We start from the raw sequence: 18,552 nt of genomic DNA on the forward strand, positions 1-18,552 counted from the left end.
ACAGAGAATGAGGTGGCTGGATAGAGTCACTGAAGCAGTCAGTGTGAGTTTAAATGGACTCCAGAGTAGAGGACAGGAAGGCCTGGAGAAACGTTGTTCATAAGGTTGTGATGGGTCGGACATGATTTTGCAACTAACAACAATAGGATAATTGGCTCCAGCTATTGTATTAAAAACCTCTGTAAAGCATTTTATTCATCAAATATATTAGAATGCATGGGGGGGGGGAGAGGAAGGGGTGGTACAGAAATGCATCACAGTGACATCATTATATTTCTTCTCCTTTATTATCATTTGTCAATTTGAAAAAGGAGCCGGGAGTCACAAGTTACGCTAATTGGCACATTTGCTTTATTTTATTTTATTAAACAAACTGGGCTTGTATTCTCATTCTGTGTTTTTCCCTTTTCTCTCTTTTTTTTTTGCTTTGTTTGTTGTGTCTCCTATAGTTCATTCCATCATCACATTGAAATGGGGAGAAAAGAAAAAAATGTTTGTTCTTTTTTTTCCCCTCTCTTAACTCACTCAATAGGTTTGGACTCCTCAGAGGAACATAACATTGCACACACACTTGGAATAGAGAAAAGGGGAGGCGAGAGAGAGAGAGAGAGAGAGAAAGAGCGCACTCGTGGTGGGCAGACAAACACACACACACACACGCGCAGATCAAACAATTCTGATACAGTGCAAGAATTTTCCCAAAATGATTGAATCATCATTACCAAAAAACTCGCCATAACAACACCAAGAAACAAAATGTTTAAGCCACACTGTTTGACTGGGATTTTTCCTGCTTTTTTTTTCTTTAAATGTTTGCCACACAGAGAGAATAGAGGTGGAAGGGGGCAGAAAGGGACAAGGGGGACAGACAGATTTACAGGTAAAGAGGGAGAAGATTGAAACCAGGAAGGGAGGGAAGATACAGGAAAAAGGAGGGGGGGAAGGGCAAGAGGAAGTCATTTCTTAATGTTCAGGCATTTTCTTGGTCCGCCTTGCTCTCATCTTCTTTCACTTCTTCCTGCAGGGCACTTTCAGATGGTTTGGTTTCTTCTACAGCATCTAAGAAGTATAGATAAATAAAATTGTCAAGGAAGTGTATGGACAGAATTTTATAGTTTCGTTATTTAAAAATATTGGAAATAGTTTTGCAGAGTACAAACTAAACAATTTCCCAGGGTTGTACATAGTCTTAACAGCATTGCTTTTGTGATCACTAAACTGAGCTGAAGACAAATTGCAGGTCTTTTTTTTTGTATATTGGGTGAGTGGAGAAAGGGTTTGAAGGACAAAGTGGGAGTATGAAACCTTGGTCACAATCGCAGTATCAGTTCTTTCACTCAGAAAGCTTAGTATCATTTTCAAACAATCTTTGTAGTACATAACTTTCAAATGCAGTCCTGAGATCGCCTGTAAAAGAATGCAACTTTGCAACCAATGCAAGCTGTTGAACCCTGTGTTATGTGGAATCTGAAAAGTTACCTGAGCTCTCGAATTTTCACCATTGGTAGGTAAATTCCATTTTACCTTGATTGGCACTCTTCCTACTCTTTTTTTCCCATGCAAAGAGCCACAGGTCTGTAAATTATTGCCTCCAGGGAAATTATCTTGCATTTCTTTCCAACAGTTATCAATATGATGGATAAGAACAAGGATTAAGGATAAGTAAAACTCCAAAGGCGGGTCTTGACATCGCAACAACACGACATGCAATCTTGGGGCTCCAGGATTGCTGTTGATATCTCTGGTGCTGGACGGTCCTTTTTGGATCTAAACCATTCTGAAGGAATGGTGATAGAGAAGAGCATGTCCTGCTGATCTCAGGGACATTGCAAAGTCCCTGATTGATTCAGGAGAAAGCTCTTTTTGCCAGCTACAAGAGAAGCAGCCAAAATGGCTACAGAAGGTTGGGACAGACCCCTGAAATGGAAACATAACAGGAGAGACAGTGTGTCGAAATGGTGAGAAAGTCTTTATTATTAGAGAAGAGAAAACCCAAAGACATAGAGTTAAAATAAAATTGAAGACAGAAGAAAGCAAGCGGTGAATTAACCCTGGTTTAAAACTTATCATGTTATCTTTTCCACTTTAATTTTGTTTGTTTTCTATGGATGGACTTTTTATAAATGCCTCTTACTTTTAAACTAGACTGGTCTTTTATTTTCCTTCTTCCTCTATACTTTTCCCATTTTTTGTATTCGTGGATTAAAAGTCTCTTTCCTCACAAGTCTTGTCCGGATCATAATCTTTAAACAATTTTTTCTCCTCTTTCAGAGTTCAGAGCTTAGAGAGAGAGGCAAAAACAGAGGGAAAAGATGTAACACTGCCCTCTAGAGGCTAGAGACTTGGCAGCATCTGATATTACAAAGCTATTGGCTTTGTTTACTGAAAGGGTCAGTGGAAAACATTTTGTTTATACAGTGTTCCTTTGAAGGAAAGAGAAAGCTTTGACCTGAAAAACGTCACTGAAGTTATTTGAAACCTAGCAAAAGCCTTGAATGTTTTAGTGGCAGTGTTTATAACCTGGAAAAATGGCACAATATGAAGAAGAAAAGGAACTAACATTGCAAAGAATTATGTTAGAAGTTCAAAAAGTTTTAATACCCACAGAGAGAATTGACAAGAAACTTGAAATTATAGATCAAAATACAGAAAGTACGGAGGGAAGAGTTGAGAATACTTTTAAAACAATGTTGAAATTTGAGGAAAGAGTTAAAAAAAACCAGAGAGACATACGAAAGTGATAAGAAAATTGTTGACACTGACAGCAAATTGAGAGTGGAGGGAAATGACAAGTGTGAAATATAGAAAGGAGAGATAGATGTCAAAAAATAGATGAAGGGGATAAAATTTGGCAGAAACAATGAGAGTAATTTCGGCAGAAGCGCCAATGATAACAAAAGTCAAGCTGATGAAAGGAGCAGATAGAGGGTTTCAAATCCTTATAAGATATGCAATGAACAATAAGTTGTCAAGAGAAGTTCACATAAGACTTACCAAGAAAACCGAATATAGACTTTACAAATGGCAAGAGATATTGGACTACACTATTTCTGGAAAGATACAGGATGATGAAATGAAATGTCACAATAAAACTTGTTAAATGTAGTTAAATTTTGAGTACTATGTATAAGACAAAGTAATAATAGCTATAGTCAAATAAATGATCAATAATGATAATAAAGCATTTATATATACTAAATTGATAATATGAAATTTTATACAATACTGTAAGTGAGGATATGGAGATGATGAAAAGTCTTTTTATAAAAGATAAATAATTCTATATAGAATAGAATATAAAGATGTAATATCATTGGATGATTTCAGGATGATGTAATAAAATGCCATAATATAAATTTACTTCAAATTTAACATGCCTCATATAAAAAGGATGTAATAATAGCTATGCTTAATGGATTCTTAACAATTATAACAATTTGTATACATGTATATTAGATTGATGATACTAATAATGGAAAAAACATGGAATTGAACATTATTAGAGAATGATATCAATGCTAAAATAATAGAATAGAATAGGATATAAAAAATCTTTATTAATGGATATATTGAAGATAATATAATGAATCATTATAATATAAATGGATACATATTTAGAATACCTTGTTTAAAATGGAGAAACAATAGTGATAATCAAACAAATGAAGTATAATAATGTATACAAAGATATTTGATTGACAATATGTGATTTTTGATAAAGCTTGTGATGACTATGGAAAGGATGCAGAAAGACCTTGTAACCAATCGACACACTGTACGCAGTTGAAGAGGTTTTTATGTTATATGTTTTGTGTGTTTGTGTTTGTTTGAAAATAAAAAAAATATTTTTAAAAAAGTAATATTCTCAGATATCTGGATTCCTGCACAGATGCTTCCAGTCAATGTTGGAATGTTGGGCTAGATGGATTAATGAAATGTCTCTTATAAATCAAATTTAATTGTTCTCTTTTATGCTTATGTGTTTTTCAAAAGACCGTGAAACCAGGGTGATTTTTATACTAAATTAATTACATTGCAGCTATTAAAATTTAAGGGAACCTTAAGGCTAGCCTTTTCAAATAAATTCTTCAATTAGCATATAATTTTCTAGAGAAAAATATAAGAAAAACAAGGTGAAGAATAACCTGGAAAATGTATTCTGATTTAGAATAATCTTATCAGTTCAATGAATTTGAATTGGGAAGAAATCTTTGAACTAAGGGACTTAATTTGTTCCAGCTCAGCTAGAGAGCCGAGGTGGCGCAGTGGTTAGAGTGCAGCACTGCAGGCTACTTCAGCTGACTGCAGTTCTGCAGTTCGGCTGTTCAAATCTCACCGGCTCAACGTTGACTCAGCCTTCCATCCTTCCAAGGTGGGTAAAATGAGGACCCGGATTGTTGGGGGCAATATGCTGACTGTGTAAACCGCTTAGAGAGAGCTGAAAGCCCTATGAAGCAGTATATAAGTCTAACTGCTATTGCTATTGCTATAAATTATCTTAAAATCTATATGAAATCCATTTGAAGCATATACTCAAGTTTTTGAATTTTTATATTTTTGCTAAACTTAGCCTCCCTAAATTTCACTTTGGAAATAATAAATATGATAATAGCCTATAAAAACTATTTGAAATTCAGTTCGAACGTAGACATCCCCAAAACATTTTGTTCTGCATTGTTTAATATACGATTTTAATATACAAAGTTGTCTGTAAATACCGTAAATTACAAGAAATTTTGTTTCTGTTCTTTACCTGTTTTACTAGTTTTTCCTCTAAACATCTCAGCAATCTATATTTAAGTGAAGTATTTATTTCTAATTGCCGAGACTTCTATACTTAGAATACTATCAAAACTGTATTAAGCATACCATAAGTAAAGCTCCATACAGCTGTCATGCTTTCAAATATATAAAATTTAAAATTGAGTTCTAAATGCTGATATGCTCTCTTCAACATATGTGGGTCGCTGTATAGAACAGACCTTGAGTAGGTATAAACTAGCACAGTTTCTTGAGAATGACTACTACTTCCGCACTACGTGGTTCTTTTGAAAGGCAAGGTTATTGTGGATAAGCATTTATTACTGAATGAATCACAGCTATGAATATAAATGTGGTTGTTTGAAAACCAAGATGGGCAATTTTGTTTCCAGAAAGGGCAGCTTTCTCAATTGACTCCAACCACATTATATGTTAATGGTTTATAGGCTCCGCTCCAAGTGCTTCTACTGCCTTACACTGCTGAAATTAGGTTAAATGGATTTCCGGTAAAAGACAGTCTCCTGGGATCTGCCCAGTTCTTTTTGTCTTTCTTGGATTAATTAAATTGGAATAGACAACGACACACTGCCTTTGTTACATTCCCATTCTTTCTTTTTGAAGGCTGATGGCTTTTGGCCTTGGCTTTACATTTGTGGTGACTTTAGAATGATTGAACATAATGGCAGTACATAAAAAAAAATTAAAAAATCATTTGTAGCTCTATGGACTCTGTATAATAGGAAGCTTTGTTTGTAAATTGTTTTCACATTTACAGCTGACCTCATTCATTCGGAAACAACTATAACAATTTCTTTAACATTCAGCATCAACTTCTTGATTGGCATTTCTCTCTCCTGACTTTTGTTCAGATTATTAAGTAAGTAGACAATTGTCTTACACTCACTTTCTCTATCTGCACTTAGAATCTGCACTTGGTTTCTAAGAAAATCTGTTGCTCAGCATTTTACCATGCAAGTGTCTTGCAAAGATGTGTTGCTTTTCGCTATGAGTAGTTAAACAAAAGTTTTGCCCGAGAAAGACAGGCCTATTACTCCTATTGGAAAAGAAAGCAGACCTATTATTTATTCATTTAAATGTATATTTCTTCCTCAGACAGGATACAATACATGCTCTTGCAAAACATCCCAATTTAGCCCAATTATTTCTTGCAAAGATCGTTTAAGCAATTCCATAGCAAAACCTGCTGTGCACATTTTCAGGGGGGAGGGTCCCTAAGAAAGAAGTTATTTTGGAGTGCTTGGGTTTTTGTGCTTATTTCATTTTTTGATTGGAAAGAAGAATTAGATGCTGTGCTAGAGATGTTTTCCACCAATCTAAAGACCTCCTGGCTTACTGCACATTCTGATTGGGGAAAACATATCCTGTAATAGGAAGAGTTTCCCCATAATCTTTCCATGAGATTCATATGAATTATAGAAAGCCACAGAGGCTATAGACTGCTGATAATTGTTCAATAAAAGACATAATATTCATCTACTTTTCTTCAACTTCAGTCAGCTTGTAACTAAGTGAACATTTTGTTCTTGGTACTACTATGTGTGTGTATGTGTGTGTATGCGCACGCACGTGCGCATGCACACACACACACACACACAGAGTGGTGGGTTTCCTATTTTTTTACTACCGGCTCAGCCACACTCCATGTGCGCACAATGCTTCTGTGCATGGGCAGAAGCGTCCGGGCGGTTGGGTGGAGCCTCCCGCCAGCATTACAACTGGTTCACCCGATCTGGGCCAAACTGGGATCAACCCACCTCTGACACACACACCCTTCATAAATATATTATACTTTGAAAGAAATTTCAAAATCAAATTCTTTTTACATCAAACTGAAGTACTAAGGGAAAAATCAACCTGATTGGCACTAATTATAACAGTTAATTTATGGACAAATGAAGCCTCCTAGGTTGCACATTCCATAGGGAGGCAGGGCATTCTAAAAATGACCTGGAAAAAGGTTGTATCCCTCCACCTCATTTTTAAAGTACAATACCATCTTAAATATTACCTCTTTTGCAAAAATTCTGAAGTTGGAAGGGGAGATAAAAAATATGAGGGTGAGATATTCATTCAGATATTCTTAACTTATTTATTATATTTTAATGCCTATTTTATCTAATCTTATTTTTATATAATCTAATTATATATTTTCCATAAATGTATTATTTTACCATTTTTTCATGTACAAATTCTGGAAAAACACTGTAGTGTCTTCTCACTATCTTTATTTGTCCCACATAATGGAAAAGGTTTTAAAACTCTAAGACAGAGGTGGGGAATGATGGCCCTTTATGATTTTATGGCTGGTTCAGGAATTCTGGGAGTTGAAGTCCACAAGTGATAAAAGGGGCCTTATTGCCCAACCCTTCTCTAAAAGCAATGCAACAAATTATTCTCACATATTTGTATGGAGTCATGGCACTTTAAGAATGATCATATATTGATAAGAAAAGATAATATTGTGTGAATTCATGAGAAGAATTTTAGATTAATGCTATTACGATAATCTTGGGCAAAGAATATAAACTTCCATGCCACTATGGAAGTAGAACAAATTCGATGGATTATACCACAAATTTGAAACCATAGTGAATTTGTAGAGCTGACAAAATTGTTGGAAAATATTTTTTGTGTTCATTCAAAAACCTGTACATAAATAATTGGAAAACTAATTTTATTTATTTATAGCTTGTACCATTTTATCTGGTGTTTGCAACTTAGCATTGCAGAAGATGCTGGGACCATTCTCCCATTGGTAGAAATTGCTAACTTATCCTACCTTCTAAATTAAAGTGAAAAAATATTCCCTCTCCTCTTTTCCAGGTATTGGGAAAAGTTCCCACTTGTAAAAAGCTGACACATTATTCTTTTAACATCACAGCTTATGTATAAAACATACATAATGGTGACCTTCAATTTGTGATGAAGACCATTGAGTCTTCCCTAATTGCTAGATATTTGCAAAACAAAGCTTTTCAAAAAGATTTGATAAACAAAACAAAATCCACACCCCAATCAGTGTGGTTTTTCATAATGATATGAAAGGCAAATTATCAGCCAATCATTGTGTTAACATTTTTCTTTCAAAGTTTAAAGATAAAAGAAAGACCATCAGTCGGAAACTTTACCTTAAAAAATATTTCACTATAGCATTATTCCATTATTTTCAAAGACAGAAAATGGAATTCAGTTATCTTGCACACAGAGTTGTTATCACATTTCTTAGAATACAAATGAGAGAAAGTGTACCTTTTTTGCGCTATCCTAATAGATGCCTGTCATTTTCTAACCCATTTACACACTCTTTTACAAACTCATCCAAGCACCCATCTCCCTGCTTCCCTAATGTGAACAGTTGGTTTGTTTCAGATTCTTTCCCTTCCCACTTTCCTCTTTTGAAACCTGTGGAATGGAATCTCCATACATGTATATGTGTAGTAAATAGAAAGGAAAGAGGTGGCAATGCAGACATGTGCTGTATGTAAAGGGTCGGGAAAGCACAATGAGAGCAACATTGCCAGGCATTTTGCCTATGTCTAGACACCAGCTGCCTTGTTGCCATGGAAATCCTCCAACTTTGGCTGATGAGCAGAAGCAGTAATGCCTCTCCAGAGACATCACTCAAAGGGGTGGGGTGTGGGTGTGAGAGAGGGAGGGGGACAGAGACAGGGACAGGGGAAGGGAGAAAGATGTTATTTATAAATACAGAGCCTCATCCCTGTTACAATAATATTCAGTTTCTGGGAATGTGGGAATGGTAGTTTCACCCATCTGCTTCCAAAGCCACTTGCAGTACAGAGCCTGACAGCTGAGCAAAATATTGGGGAAATGCTTCACTGCTCATTTCTGAATGCTTCCTGCCCCCTCCCTACGCTGAGTGCTCATTCACCAGTACCATCAAGCTTCTTCCATCAGCAGACACCTTAATTGTACTGAAAGAAACACTCAAGGGAGGTGGAAATGGCAGACTGTCAGGTGCATTTAGTGCTATTCAGGGGGAAGTCTCTCCCTGATGAACGCCAGTCTCTCCCTCTTTCCATTTGTTCCTCAATTGTGAAGAAAAATAACACCCCTCTCTCAGCGACTGTGGTGCTGTCATCTTGAAAGCAAATTTCATCAAGACTCGTATTTTAGTTCACCCAGCAGGTAGGTGAAAGCATGCAAATGCAATGGGGTGGAGTGAGATGCACAGCAGCATAACAAGAGCAGTAGTTCAGGTAAGACACCAAAACACAATTTGTTATTCTCATACATTAAGAATCGGGATATAAAAGAACAAATAAGAATATTTGTTAGATTAAGCTATTGGCCTATTTAGCCCAGAATTTAGTCACAGTAGCCAATAGCCAACCAGTTACACTGTTTACAAGCACAGAAAGGAAAATGGATATTACTTTCACTACAGTGAAAGTATTTACTATTTATAATACATTGCACCTAATTCAGTGGTGGGATGCTGCCAGTTTAACAACTGGTTCAGTGAGCGCGCACTTCACATGCACACACGCTTTGCATCCGTGCACAGCACTGAAAATGGAGCATTTAGAAGCTCAGCTGTTGCTTACCTCTCAAGTCAGCAATGGTAAGTAAAACAGCTGGGGGAGGGAAATCAGCTGTGCCGTGTGACTGAGATGAGCTAGAAAGCAGGAAATAAAGGACAGGACACAACAGGGGTGGGAGGGTGGGGCTAACTGATCATCGGAGCTACCAGTTCACCAGAACCAGTCGAAACCAGCTGAATACCACTTCTGATCTAGTTAGAGGTAGGAAATAGCCTCCAAAATTATCTTGCATGACTTTGTCCATTCCTCTCAAAGCCTCAGATTATACCAAATTTCACTTCAATTGTACACTGTAGAAGTAACCATCTTTATGAAGTATGCCAGCCCATCCTTCTTCTCAGCCTAACCACTTCTTAATGCTATTGATCAGAAATTTCAATCAATTCACTAAGCAGCATGGAGAAAGATGATTAATGAAGAAATACAAAATTGACTTTCTGTGGCAACCCAGACACAAAAGAGACTGCCTTTGTGGGATGGTCCTTTATCTTTCCTTCTTGAGCAAGACTTCTGAGAACATTTTCTAACTGAGATGAAGAGTAAAAGGAACACACCTCCAATTTCATGTATAATAAACAACACTAGTTACTTAAACTTATTTCAACAGTGGCTATGAAACAGAATTTTCAACACATTCGTGTTTTACATCACTTCTGGATTGCTTTCAGGTTGACTAATCTTAATCTACTATTTTTGAGCTAATTTGGTTTATTTTTTAATTTGGTTTAGTTTACTGACATTGCTGCACACCTGGCATTTTTATTTTGATTACTGTAGGTTTAATTAACTTGTTAGGAAATCCAGTTTCTTCACTTAAACTTTTACTTCTAGGCTAAAACAGCCATTTCTGTCTTCTTCTTCCCAAACACAAAGAGGCTTAGTTTCCTCTTTATGAAGCATATCCTTTATTTCCACTCTCCACAACCTAGCTTCAATAACATGCGAAAAGTGTCTCCTTACAAATTTTCTGGCATGCTATTATTATTTAAGTGTTGCAGCTTATTGTCGGGAAAGGACGCAAGTTAAATGCATTTGATGAAAGGTAGCAAAGCACACACAAAGTCACTGGTGTTACTTTGTGACTGGAGGGGGGCACCTCTAGGAATCGATACTGACTGGATGACATTCTTGTACTTTTCTCTAGGACAATTGGAAAGTTAGAAGGGATTAGGTAATAGTGTTATCTGTATTCCAAGGTCACCAAAAGTGAAGACAATTGAAGGTCAGACTGAGCTTTGTGAGCATTGGGGGGTGGGGGGCGTGGAGATGCCAATGGTGTGAAAGTGCCGAACTGTCAGCAGCGACCATAATTATATTCTCCTATATTGCCTTTGCTGCTGAGCCAGTCATAACACTTTGCTTAGTGGTAGGGCTTGCCCCATACTGGAGTCATTGATCAGTAAATCTAATTGTGGATGATGGATATAACACATTTATATAACCGCACTGAAGAAAATGCAATTGAACATGCACTCCAAGTACATATGTACAAATAATAACTCCCCAGGAGATAGGCATAAATAATAGGTATTTAAATATTCACTGAAACAGGTAACCAGAAAGAATGATTTTAAAATGTCACAATCTCAATCTGAAAAAAAATATTACTTTTTGGGTATTATTCTACATTACATCATTTTTTGTAAATGGTCCAAATTAGTTAGTTATAGTCAGATAGATTATGGTTATAGACAGACAGAGCTTTGAAATGTTACATATTCTAGATATATCAAAAGATATATATATATATATATATATATATATATATATATATATATATATATATATATATATATATATATATATATATATATATATATATATATATATATATATATATATATATATATATATATATATATGATAGCTAGTCTTTGCCTTACAGTCATTTCTTTAATGACTGTTTAGAGTTAAAACGACACACACGACTTACAAATGGCTGCCCATTTACAACTTTTACGGCATCCCTAGTCATGTGATGAATAGTCAGGCACTCGGCAACCAGGACATATTTAGGACAATTGCAGTGCCAAAGGCTCATGTGACTGCCATTTGTGATCTTCCCAGACAGTTTCCAGAAAGCAAGGTCCATGGGGAATCACTTAAGGACTGCATGATTCACTTAATGATTGCATTGATTTGCTTTACAACTCTGGCAAAAGGTCATAAAATCATGACTCGGTTAGCCATTGCCTTTTTTAGCAATGGAAATTTTGGTTTCATTTGTGGTGGTAAGTCAAGGATTACTGGTATCCCAAAACGTTTCCTTCATCTTCAAAGTTTTACTTTTAAAAATATTCAAAACAAAACTCTAGCGGATATTAATCAAATATCAAAATTATTGTTTTTTAAAAAGGGGGGAGGGAGCCAGAAGATTTGAAAATAGTAGGAAGATTGTTTTCTGGAAGTCCCAACACATTTTAATCAGATGTCTTCTGTAGGAGAACAAATGTCAAAACAGCAAGTTTTACTCTTCGAACACATGCAGATACTAATCAGAACATCAGGTAAAGGTAAAGGTTCCCCTAGCACATATGTGCTAATCGTTCCCAACTCTAGGGAGTGGTGCTCATCTCCATTTTAAAGCCAAAGAGCGCTGTCCAAAAACATCTCTGTGGTCATATGGCCGGCATGACTAAACACAAAAGGTGCACAGACCATTGTTACTTTCCCACCAAAGGTGGTCCGTATTTTTCTACTTGCATTTTTACGTCCTTTCGAACTGCTAGATTGGCAGAAGGTGGGACAAGTAATGGGGGCTCACTCTATTGCGCGGGGCTAGGGATTCGAACTGCCAACCTTTCTGATCGACAAGCTCAGCCACTCTTCAATGTTTGAAAGAATGATCTGTATAATGTCCTCTTGGAGGAGACAGGAAAATCCCAAAGAAGATTAAAATTATGCCAAGATGGCTTCTGATTCAAAATAGATGCATAGAGATATAATGGGTTATGGACTCCTAATGATGTGTTGTTCTACTAGAAGCACCTGCGGGAGATTCCTACCAAGTCTGGTTCTGATTTTATCAAAACCACAGCTGTGAACTATTTTTCACAGCATGACTATATAAGTCTAGATATGTTTCCAGCTGTGGGCTGACATCTGGCAGATGGCAAAATAATGCAGCTTGTACGAGACCTTGAAAAACTATTTCTACCACATGTGCTTGCTTTATACGGATTTTTTATTTTATTTTCTAGCCATTTGACATGATTATTTTTAAATTCTAGATTGTGTTTGAAAACTGTAAGTATTTGAGCTAACTTGGAGACATGGAGATTATTTTTAATCCAATATAGCACTGTCCTCTTTCCACACACTTGAATCAAATTTCAATTTGTCAATATTAGCAAATCTTGATACAGAATGAATAGGACTTCTATATAGTTGTGAATGATGTCCAAAATTAGGTTGGAGGAAGTTTTCCTGCCCAGCTTTTCAATGAAAAGTTAATGAAAACCCTTTTTAAATAGTTCTGCCTCTGCCCATTTTTTTAAAGCAATAGACCCTTGCAGACTTTTCAACCTTTTGTACTATTGCCAGTTTACATCTTAAAAATTTAATGGAGGTAAAGGTTACTTTAAAATATAATAATTACTTTGGTTATCCCATATTACAGTGGTTCCCAAACTTGGCAACTTTAAGACTTGTGGACTTCAACTCCCAGAATTCTCAAGCCAGCTCTGCTGGCTGGAGAATTCTGGGAGTTGAAGTCCACAATTCTTAAAGTTGCCAAGTTTGGGAACCACTACCATATTGGTTTCTAGTGAATTTCTTTTGCTGTTTTCAATGCTGAATTTATCAAATATTTATAGAAATGTTGTATATTAGCTGTATGTAAATTAAGCCAGTTTGGTCTAGTGCAGGAGTGTCAAACTGGCGGCCCATGGGCCGGATGCCTCATGTGCAGGCTATGCCCATCCCAGCTCCACAAAGGGAGAAAACATTGAGCTACGTCATGTGACGACAACATGACACCATGAGCTTGACACCCCTGGTCTAGTGGTTAAAGCACCAGGCTAGAAAAGTGTGCAACTGTGAATTCTGCCTTAGCCATGAAGGCCAACTGGATGCCCTTGGGCCAATAATTCTCCCTCAGCCCAACTCCCCTCACAAGGTTATTGCTGCAGGAAAAATAGGAGGGGGAAGGTTTGATGGATATGTTCACTGCCTTGAGTTATTTGTAAAAAGAATTCAGGTGGTATATAAATAAAAACAAACAAACATACATATAAGGCAATTAATGCATAATAAATAAATAACATTTAACACTATTAACAAAAGCTTATTTCAACAACATTTGTCAGGTAACGTTTATGTGATATTTACGTGACAGTAAAAAAAAAAAACTTCTGGGACTTCCAAATAATGGTTCCAATGATAGTCTTCCATAATTATATGCTATATAGTCATCTGTGTGTTTGTAGACAAACCATTTATTGGAATTTAGAAGTCCAACTACAAGCTATTGCTAGAAACTGGAAGAAATAGATTTCATCACAAGTCCAAAATTATATTGATCTCTATCAAGGAAAGATAACATGCTGGGATAGGTGATAAAAATATTTTCCCTTCTATATTTCTTAATATTTTTACCAGACTGAGTATGAGTTCTTTAATGATCTCAAGATAGCATGTTGCTACTGTCTGTAGTAAAGAGGACAAAGGTAATGATGCCAGCTTAGGATTTCAGTGCAATTGTTATAACAACCTTCTGATGCTCAAACCTAAAGATATAATCAATGGATTATTTCTGAGCTTCCTAGCAGCCTTGCTGACAAATGGCCTACTTGGAAACAATTTTGACTGTGTTAAGAGCATAGTATCAAATGTGTCAATGATCACAGCAACATTTACACCCAAACTATATGGGGGAAAACTACATAAACCTAATGGAATTGATTTCAAAGTAAACCTTTTTTAAGCTTGTAAATCAATGTATGCCTAACTGCTGATTCTATTCAACACAGGTAAGTAGGGATAAAATACATTTATGAAATAAACATTAAATTAAAAACAGCAATTAAAAAGAAGGGAAAGGTGTACGTTGTAGCATCAAAGTAGCAATAACTATTTTTAAAATCATTAGTTCTTAGACTTTTTATAAATCAGGTTTCTGTTTAATGTCTGAAAACTTTGGGTGTTCAGACTAGAGAGTCTCCAAGAAGGATATAATATAAGCTGCAATTATTCTTGAAAAGGACTTGCTCATAGTGGTGGCTCAACACAATAAACAGAATTTCATGGTATACTGAATTACTCATACAGTAAAAACATGAACAGAAGATTTCCAGATAGAGATTTTAAAAAATAGGTAGTACTCTAAAGTGAAAATAAATAAACAGGTAGCCAATACAGATGAATCAAAAGTTGGAGACACTGGATCAGTCCCTGCCAACAAATTGGCAGTAGCATTTTGCACAAATTGTATGTCCGGCAGTTACTATATCAGGAAATACCACCCTATTATATACACTGGGACATACCACTTAATTTCTTGAACAGTACCATGGTAAACACTGGTCTAATGAATTTCAGTTGGATTCCTCTTAGATGGTCTAGGTGTCACTTATGACATTTCACTTTCTGGACCTCAATTAACCAAGAAGCACCCAAGATTAGTGCAGAGAGATGCTCATGGAAGCAATCCAGTCCAGGGTCTCTATCACATGCATGTTAAAGGCTGCAGCTAAAGCCTTTGCCAGAGTGTCTTCTTTTTCTGGAAGCCAACATGGTCCATACATGGCCTGGGCCACTCAAAAAAGGCCTCTCTCCTTGTGAAAGTAGGTGGTCCCAATGACTCAGAGAACAACCCAAAAGTGATCCATCTATGTCCATAGACTGATGGTGATGTCCTCCAACATTAGAGCCCACTGCAACTGTCTCAAGACAAAAAGATTAATTGTGAAACTTCTGGAATGTCTCAGCCATCTATCATTTGGGACAGATTGATAGAAGCCTCGACCTCCTGAGTTGTCCTGCCTTTAACATCACTAGTAGGTTAAAGTCTTCCAGGATCATTACCCTCAACTACCAAAATGGCAAAGGAATACTGCAGCTCAAGCAGGGAGGATGCTAGTTACCAGGAAGGATGGTAAGCCAGCAATAGCCCAACTGTTTCTGAAGGTCTAATTTAAGCAAGAGACTCACATCCAATTGTCTGTGGAGCAGAATCTCCAAGCGCTCTTGATTATTCATGAATGACAATTTAACTCCCTTCCCTGAGGTCCCTGGTGCCAAATGTGAAACAGGTGGGCATATTTCTGAGATATGCCATCCCCATTGGGCCACCTAGGTCTCAGCATGCCAGGCTGGCACCTTCATCCACATCGTGGATAAGGGCAGATTTATTATACGCTGATCAAGCATATATATATATATATATATATTCATTTTTACAATGAGTTCTGCCTTCAACAAGTTTTCTAAACAAAAACATATACTTTCATGTTCATGAAAAAAACCCAGTTCATTTCCAAATCATTTGCTTTTTGCTGTAAACACGGGTTAAAATGAAAGCAGTAATATGCTTTCTTTCACCAGTTAATCCTGTGTGGGAGTAACTTAACAGCAAATGTCACTCTTCAAAAGAGAAATATGTTGTTCATCTGACAGCAGATGTCATCTCACAGTGATCCTGACATTAAAGCTCTACATTTCCTTAAATAATTTTAGGAGCAACTAAACTAGCACTTGGTAGTAATTCAAAGTGTTCTTTTAAGTCTGATAGCTCACCTATGTAGCAGTAGTAGAACATATTCTCATCAAAAGTAGATGAAAAATATTGATTAAGTTCACATTATGCACTGCGCTGTGGTATATTTATGATATTTATCATGATTATTTGGAAAATCTAATTGGCTAGACGTGCAAAACAAGATCAAATCTAATAAGACACAATACATATGAGGTTTAACCTTCAAGATTGTAGGGGTAATGTATTAGTAGACTAGAGTCAGCCACATTTATATTATGGAAGTCTAGAAATTTTCAAGAGATGAGACAATTATGTAACATTCATATTTTGGGAATATCTTTTTTAAGTGCTCTAAGTCTATTTTAAATGTTTTTGTTTCAGAGCGACAGAAAAGTACCATGAATTTTCAACAAATAGGATTGTGGAGTCTCAGAGCAATTACATAGTCCTAGACAAATAATTGCCTAACTAAAGTAATTTTTAAACTTCTTGCTGATTTCATGTATTTTAAAATGTAAATGTCACCTGATTTTAATTTGGTGATTGTTGAAGTCACCGAATTCATTTTTTTTAAAAAAAAAAAATTGAACTACCACAGTGAAAGTTACAATTTCAACAACAAAACATTCACTCTATAAATAACTTTTACATAACAATAAATAGTCATTTAACTTCTCTGTTAAAAGTTTCCTTTGTTGGTAAATGATACAACAATATAGAGTAGAAATGCACTTTTGGTTACTAGAGTAATTGAATGGAGAAAATTGTATTTGTCAAACTCCTCCTACAAATTGACGATAACACTTTCCAGATGTGCTGAGCTTTTTGGTTTGACCCAATTGATTTGGAATTCTCAGGCTTCCATTATAACTGTGGGATCCCAGGTTGGGGAAACCCAGCAGAGAAATATTGTTTTAGATCAAAAGCATAAGTATACTTGTATATAGACTTTTGCTTCTGATCTAAAAATAATAATAATTCCATCTCAGATTTCACGAACCCGATATCTCAGGATATGTAATGTGTGTGTGTGAGAGAGAGAGAGATAATAATAGCAGATTTGTTTCTCCCATATCCTTATTTAATTATTAGAAGATTTCTTCCATCAGCTTAAACCAAATAAATGCCACCCATTCCTGTAAATATTACTAGCTAAAGGAGTGCATGAGTGGTCACTGCTTGAAGAAGAATTGTTACAGAACAAGTTTCTATGAGTCTACTTAGACGGTAATTTACAAAATTCAATACAGCTGGCTTTCTGTAAAGGGAAATAAGATTACAGTTTTAATCAGATTTCTTGAGATCTTTTTTCCAGTATATTTGTAGATCTATCATTACTCTTATGAAAAGAATACACCAAGTGATAAATACATAAATCTGCTTCAAACCACATACCTGAGAAATGCTACCTCTACTGTGAAATACTGCAGTAAGAACTATGAAAAAGACAGATAAAGATGCAGCTTAATGCTGTTTCTCACCATGATAATCTTAAACACAGTAATGCACAAAATAAAGTAAGATGTCATTTAAACGAAATACAAATAAAGAAGAAAAAGGCATAAGGATTTCAGACTGAAAGAACTTACATTGTTTCTTGTTGCTTTTAGCATGACAAAATGGAAGTCATAGGTAGATGTACGTTGTTCTCACCAAAAGCAACAATCTGTGTTTCTTCCTTCGCTCTCCGGCTTGAGACTTAATTAAGGTGAAACGTGTGGCATGACATCACTGCACTGCAAGTTGTCCGACCCCAGCAATCATCAAAGCCAATGAGGAAAAGCAAAGGCAGAACAGCTCGCTGTGCAGTGATGTCACAGTTGCATCATTTATTTCCCATCACTGATATCTGGCCATTCAGACAGTACAAGATGATGATTTAGGATACAACTTTTAGAGCCAACAATGATATGCAGTCTGCAAAATATTGTACAATACATTTGGGGAGTCTGTATTCAGCAGGAGAAACTTTGATATATTAAATATATATATATATATTTTAAAAATAGTATTTCAAATGAAGAATGCAATGTATACATACATTCCACAAGTTGTCTTTAAAAAGCGATAATAATGTGAACATTTCTAGAGCATTTTTTTTCCAAAATGTTGTAATGTCCTACACAACTGGCAATTGCTGCACCCTGTATATTTAATAAACATAGTGAAAAAAAACCAAGATACCACATTATAGTTTCACCAATTACTGTATATATATTTTCTCACAAAGCTTTTGTGTTCAGTATTTATTAGGAAAACAAATATCATAAAATATAATTCTGGTAGAATCAGGATGTTTACATATAAATAAATACAACAGACATCCTTTGAAAGCCATTTTTGTTGGTTACTATCAAAATTTGGCACGTAAATTTAGAGATAAATCCAGGGAAAACTTCACTCCTATTGCTTTTTAGCCTATTATTGTTGTTTCAATTAATATTGTCATTTTAGGATATCTTTAAAAAAAACCAGTAATTGCACCAATACCTCTGTGGCTCTGTAGGAATT

The 18,552-nt window shown here is 35.8% G+C and overlaps 1 protein-coding gene across 1 annotated transcript in view; it reads right to left on the reverse strand.

Annotated features, from left to right (window-relative positions):
- Positions 1-328: 328 nt before the first annotated feature.
- The window catches only part of GAP43 (growth associated protein 43), a 72,474-nt gene continuing 54,250 nt past the window's right edge, over positions 329-18,552 (reverse strand). Inside the window, exon 3 of the mRNA XM_014064220.2 lies at positions 329-1,059. Within this exon, the coding sequence (XP_013919695.1) occupies positions 971-1,059 (89 nt within the window). The 3' untranslated portion in view covers positions 329-970. The remainder of the gene's footprint in view (positions 1,060-18,552) is intronic.

The sequence above is a fragment of the Thamnophis sirtalis genome, unplaced genomic scaffold (genome assembly GCF_051295495.1).
Source record: "Thamnophis sirtalis isolate CommonGarterSnake01/CBP01778 unplaced genomic scaffold, rThaSir2_p1.2 scaffold_8, whole genome shotgun sequence".
Taxonomy (NCBI): domain Eukaryota; kingdom Metazoa; phylum Chordata; class Lepidosauria; order Squamata; family Natricidae; genus Thamnophis; species Thamnophis sirtalis.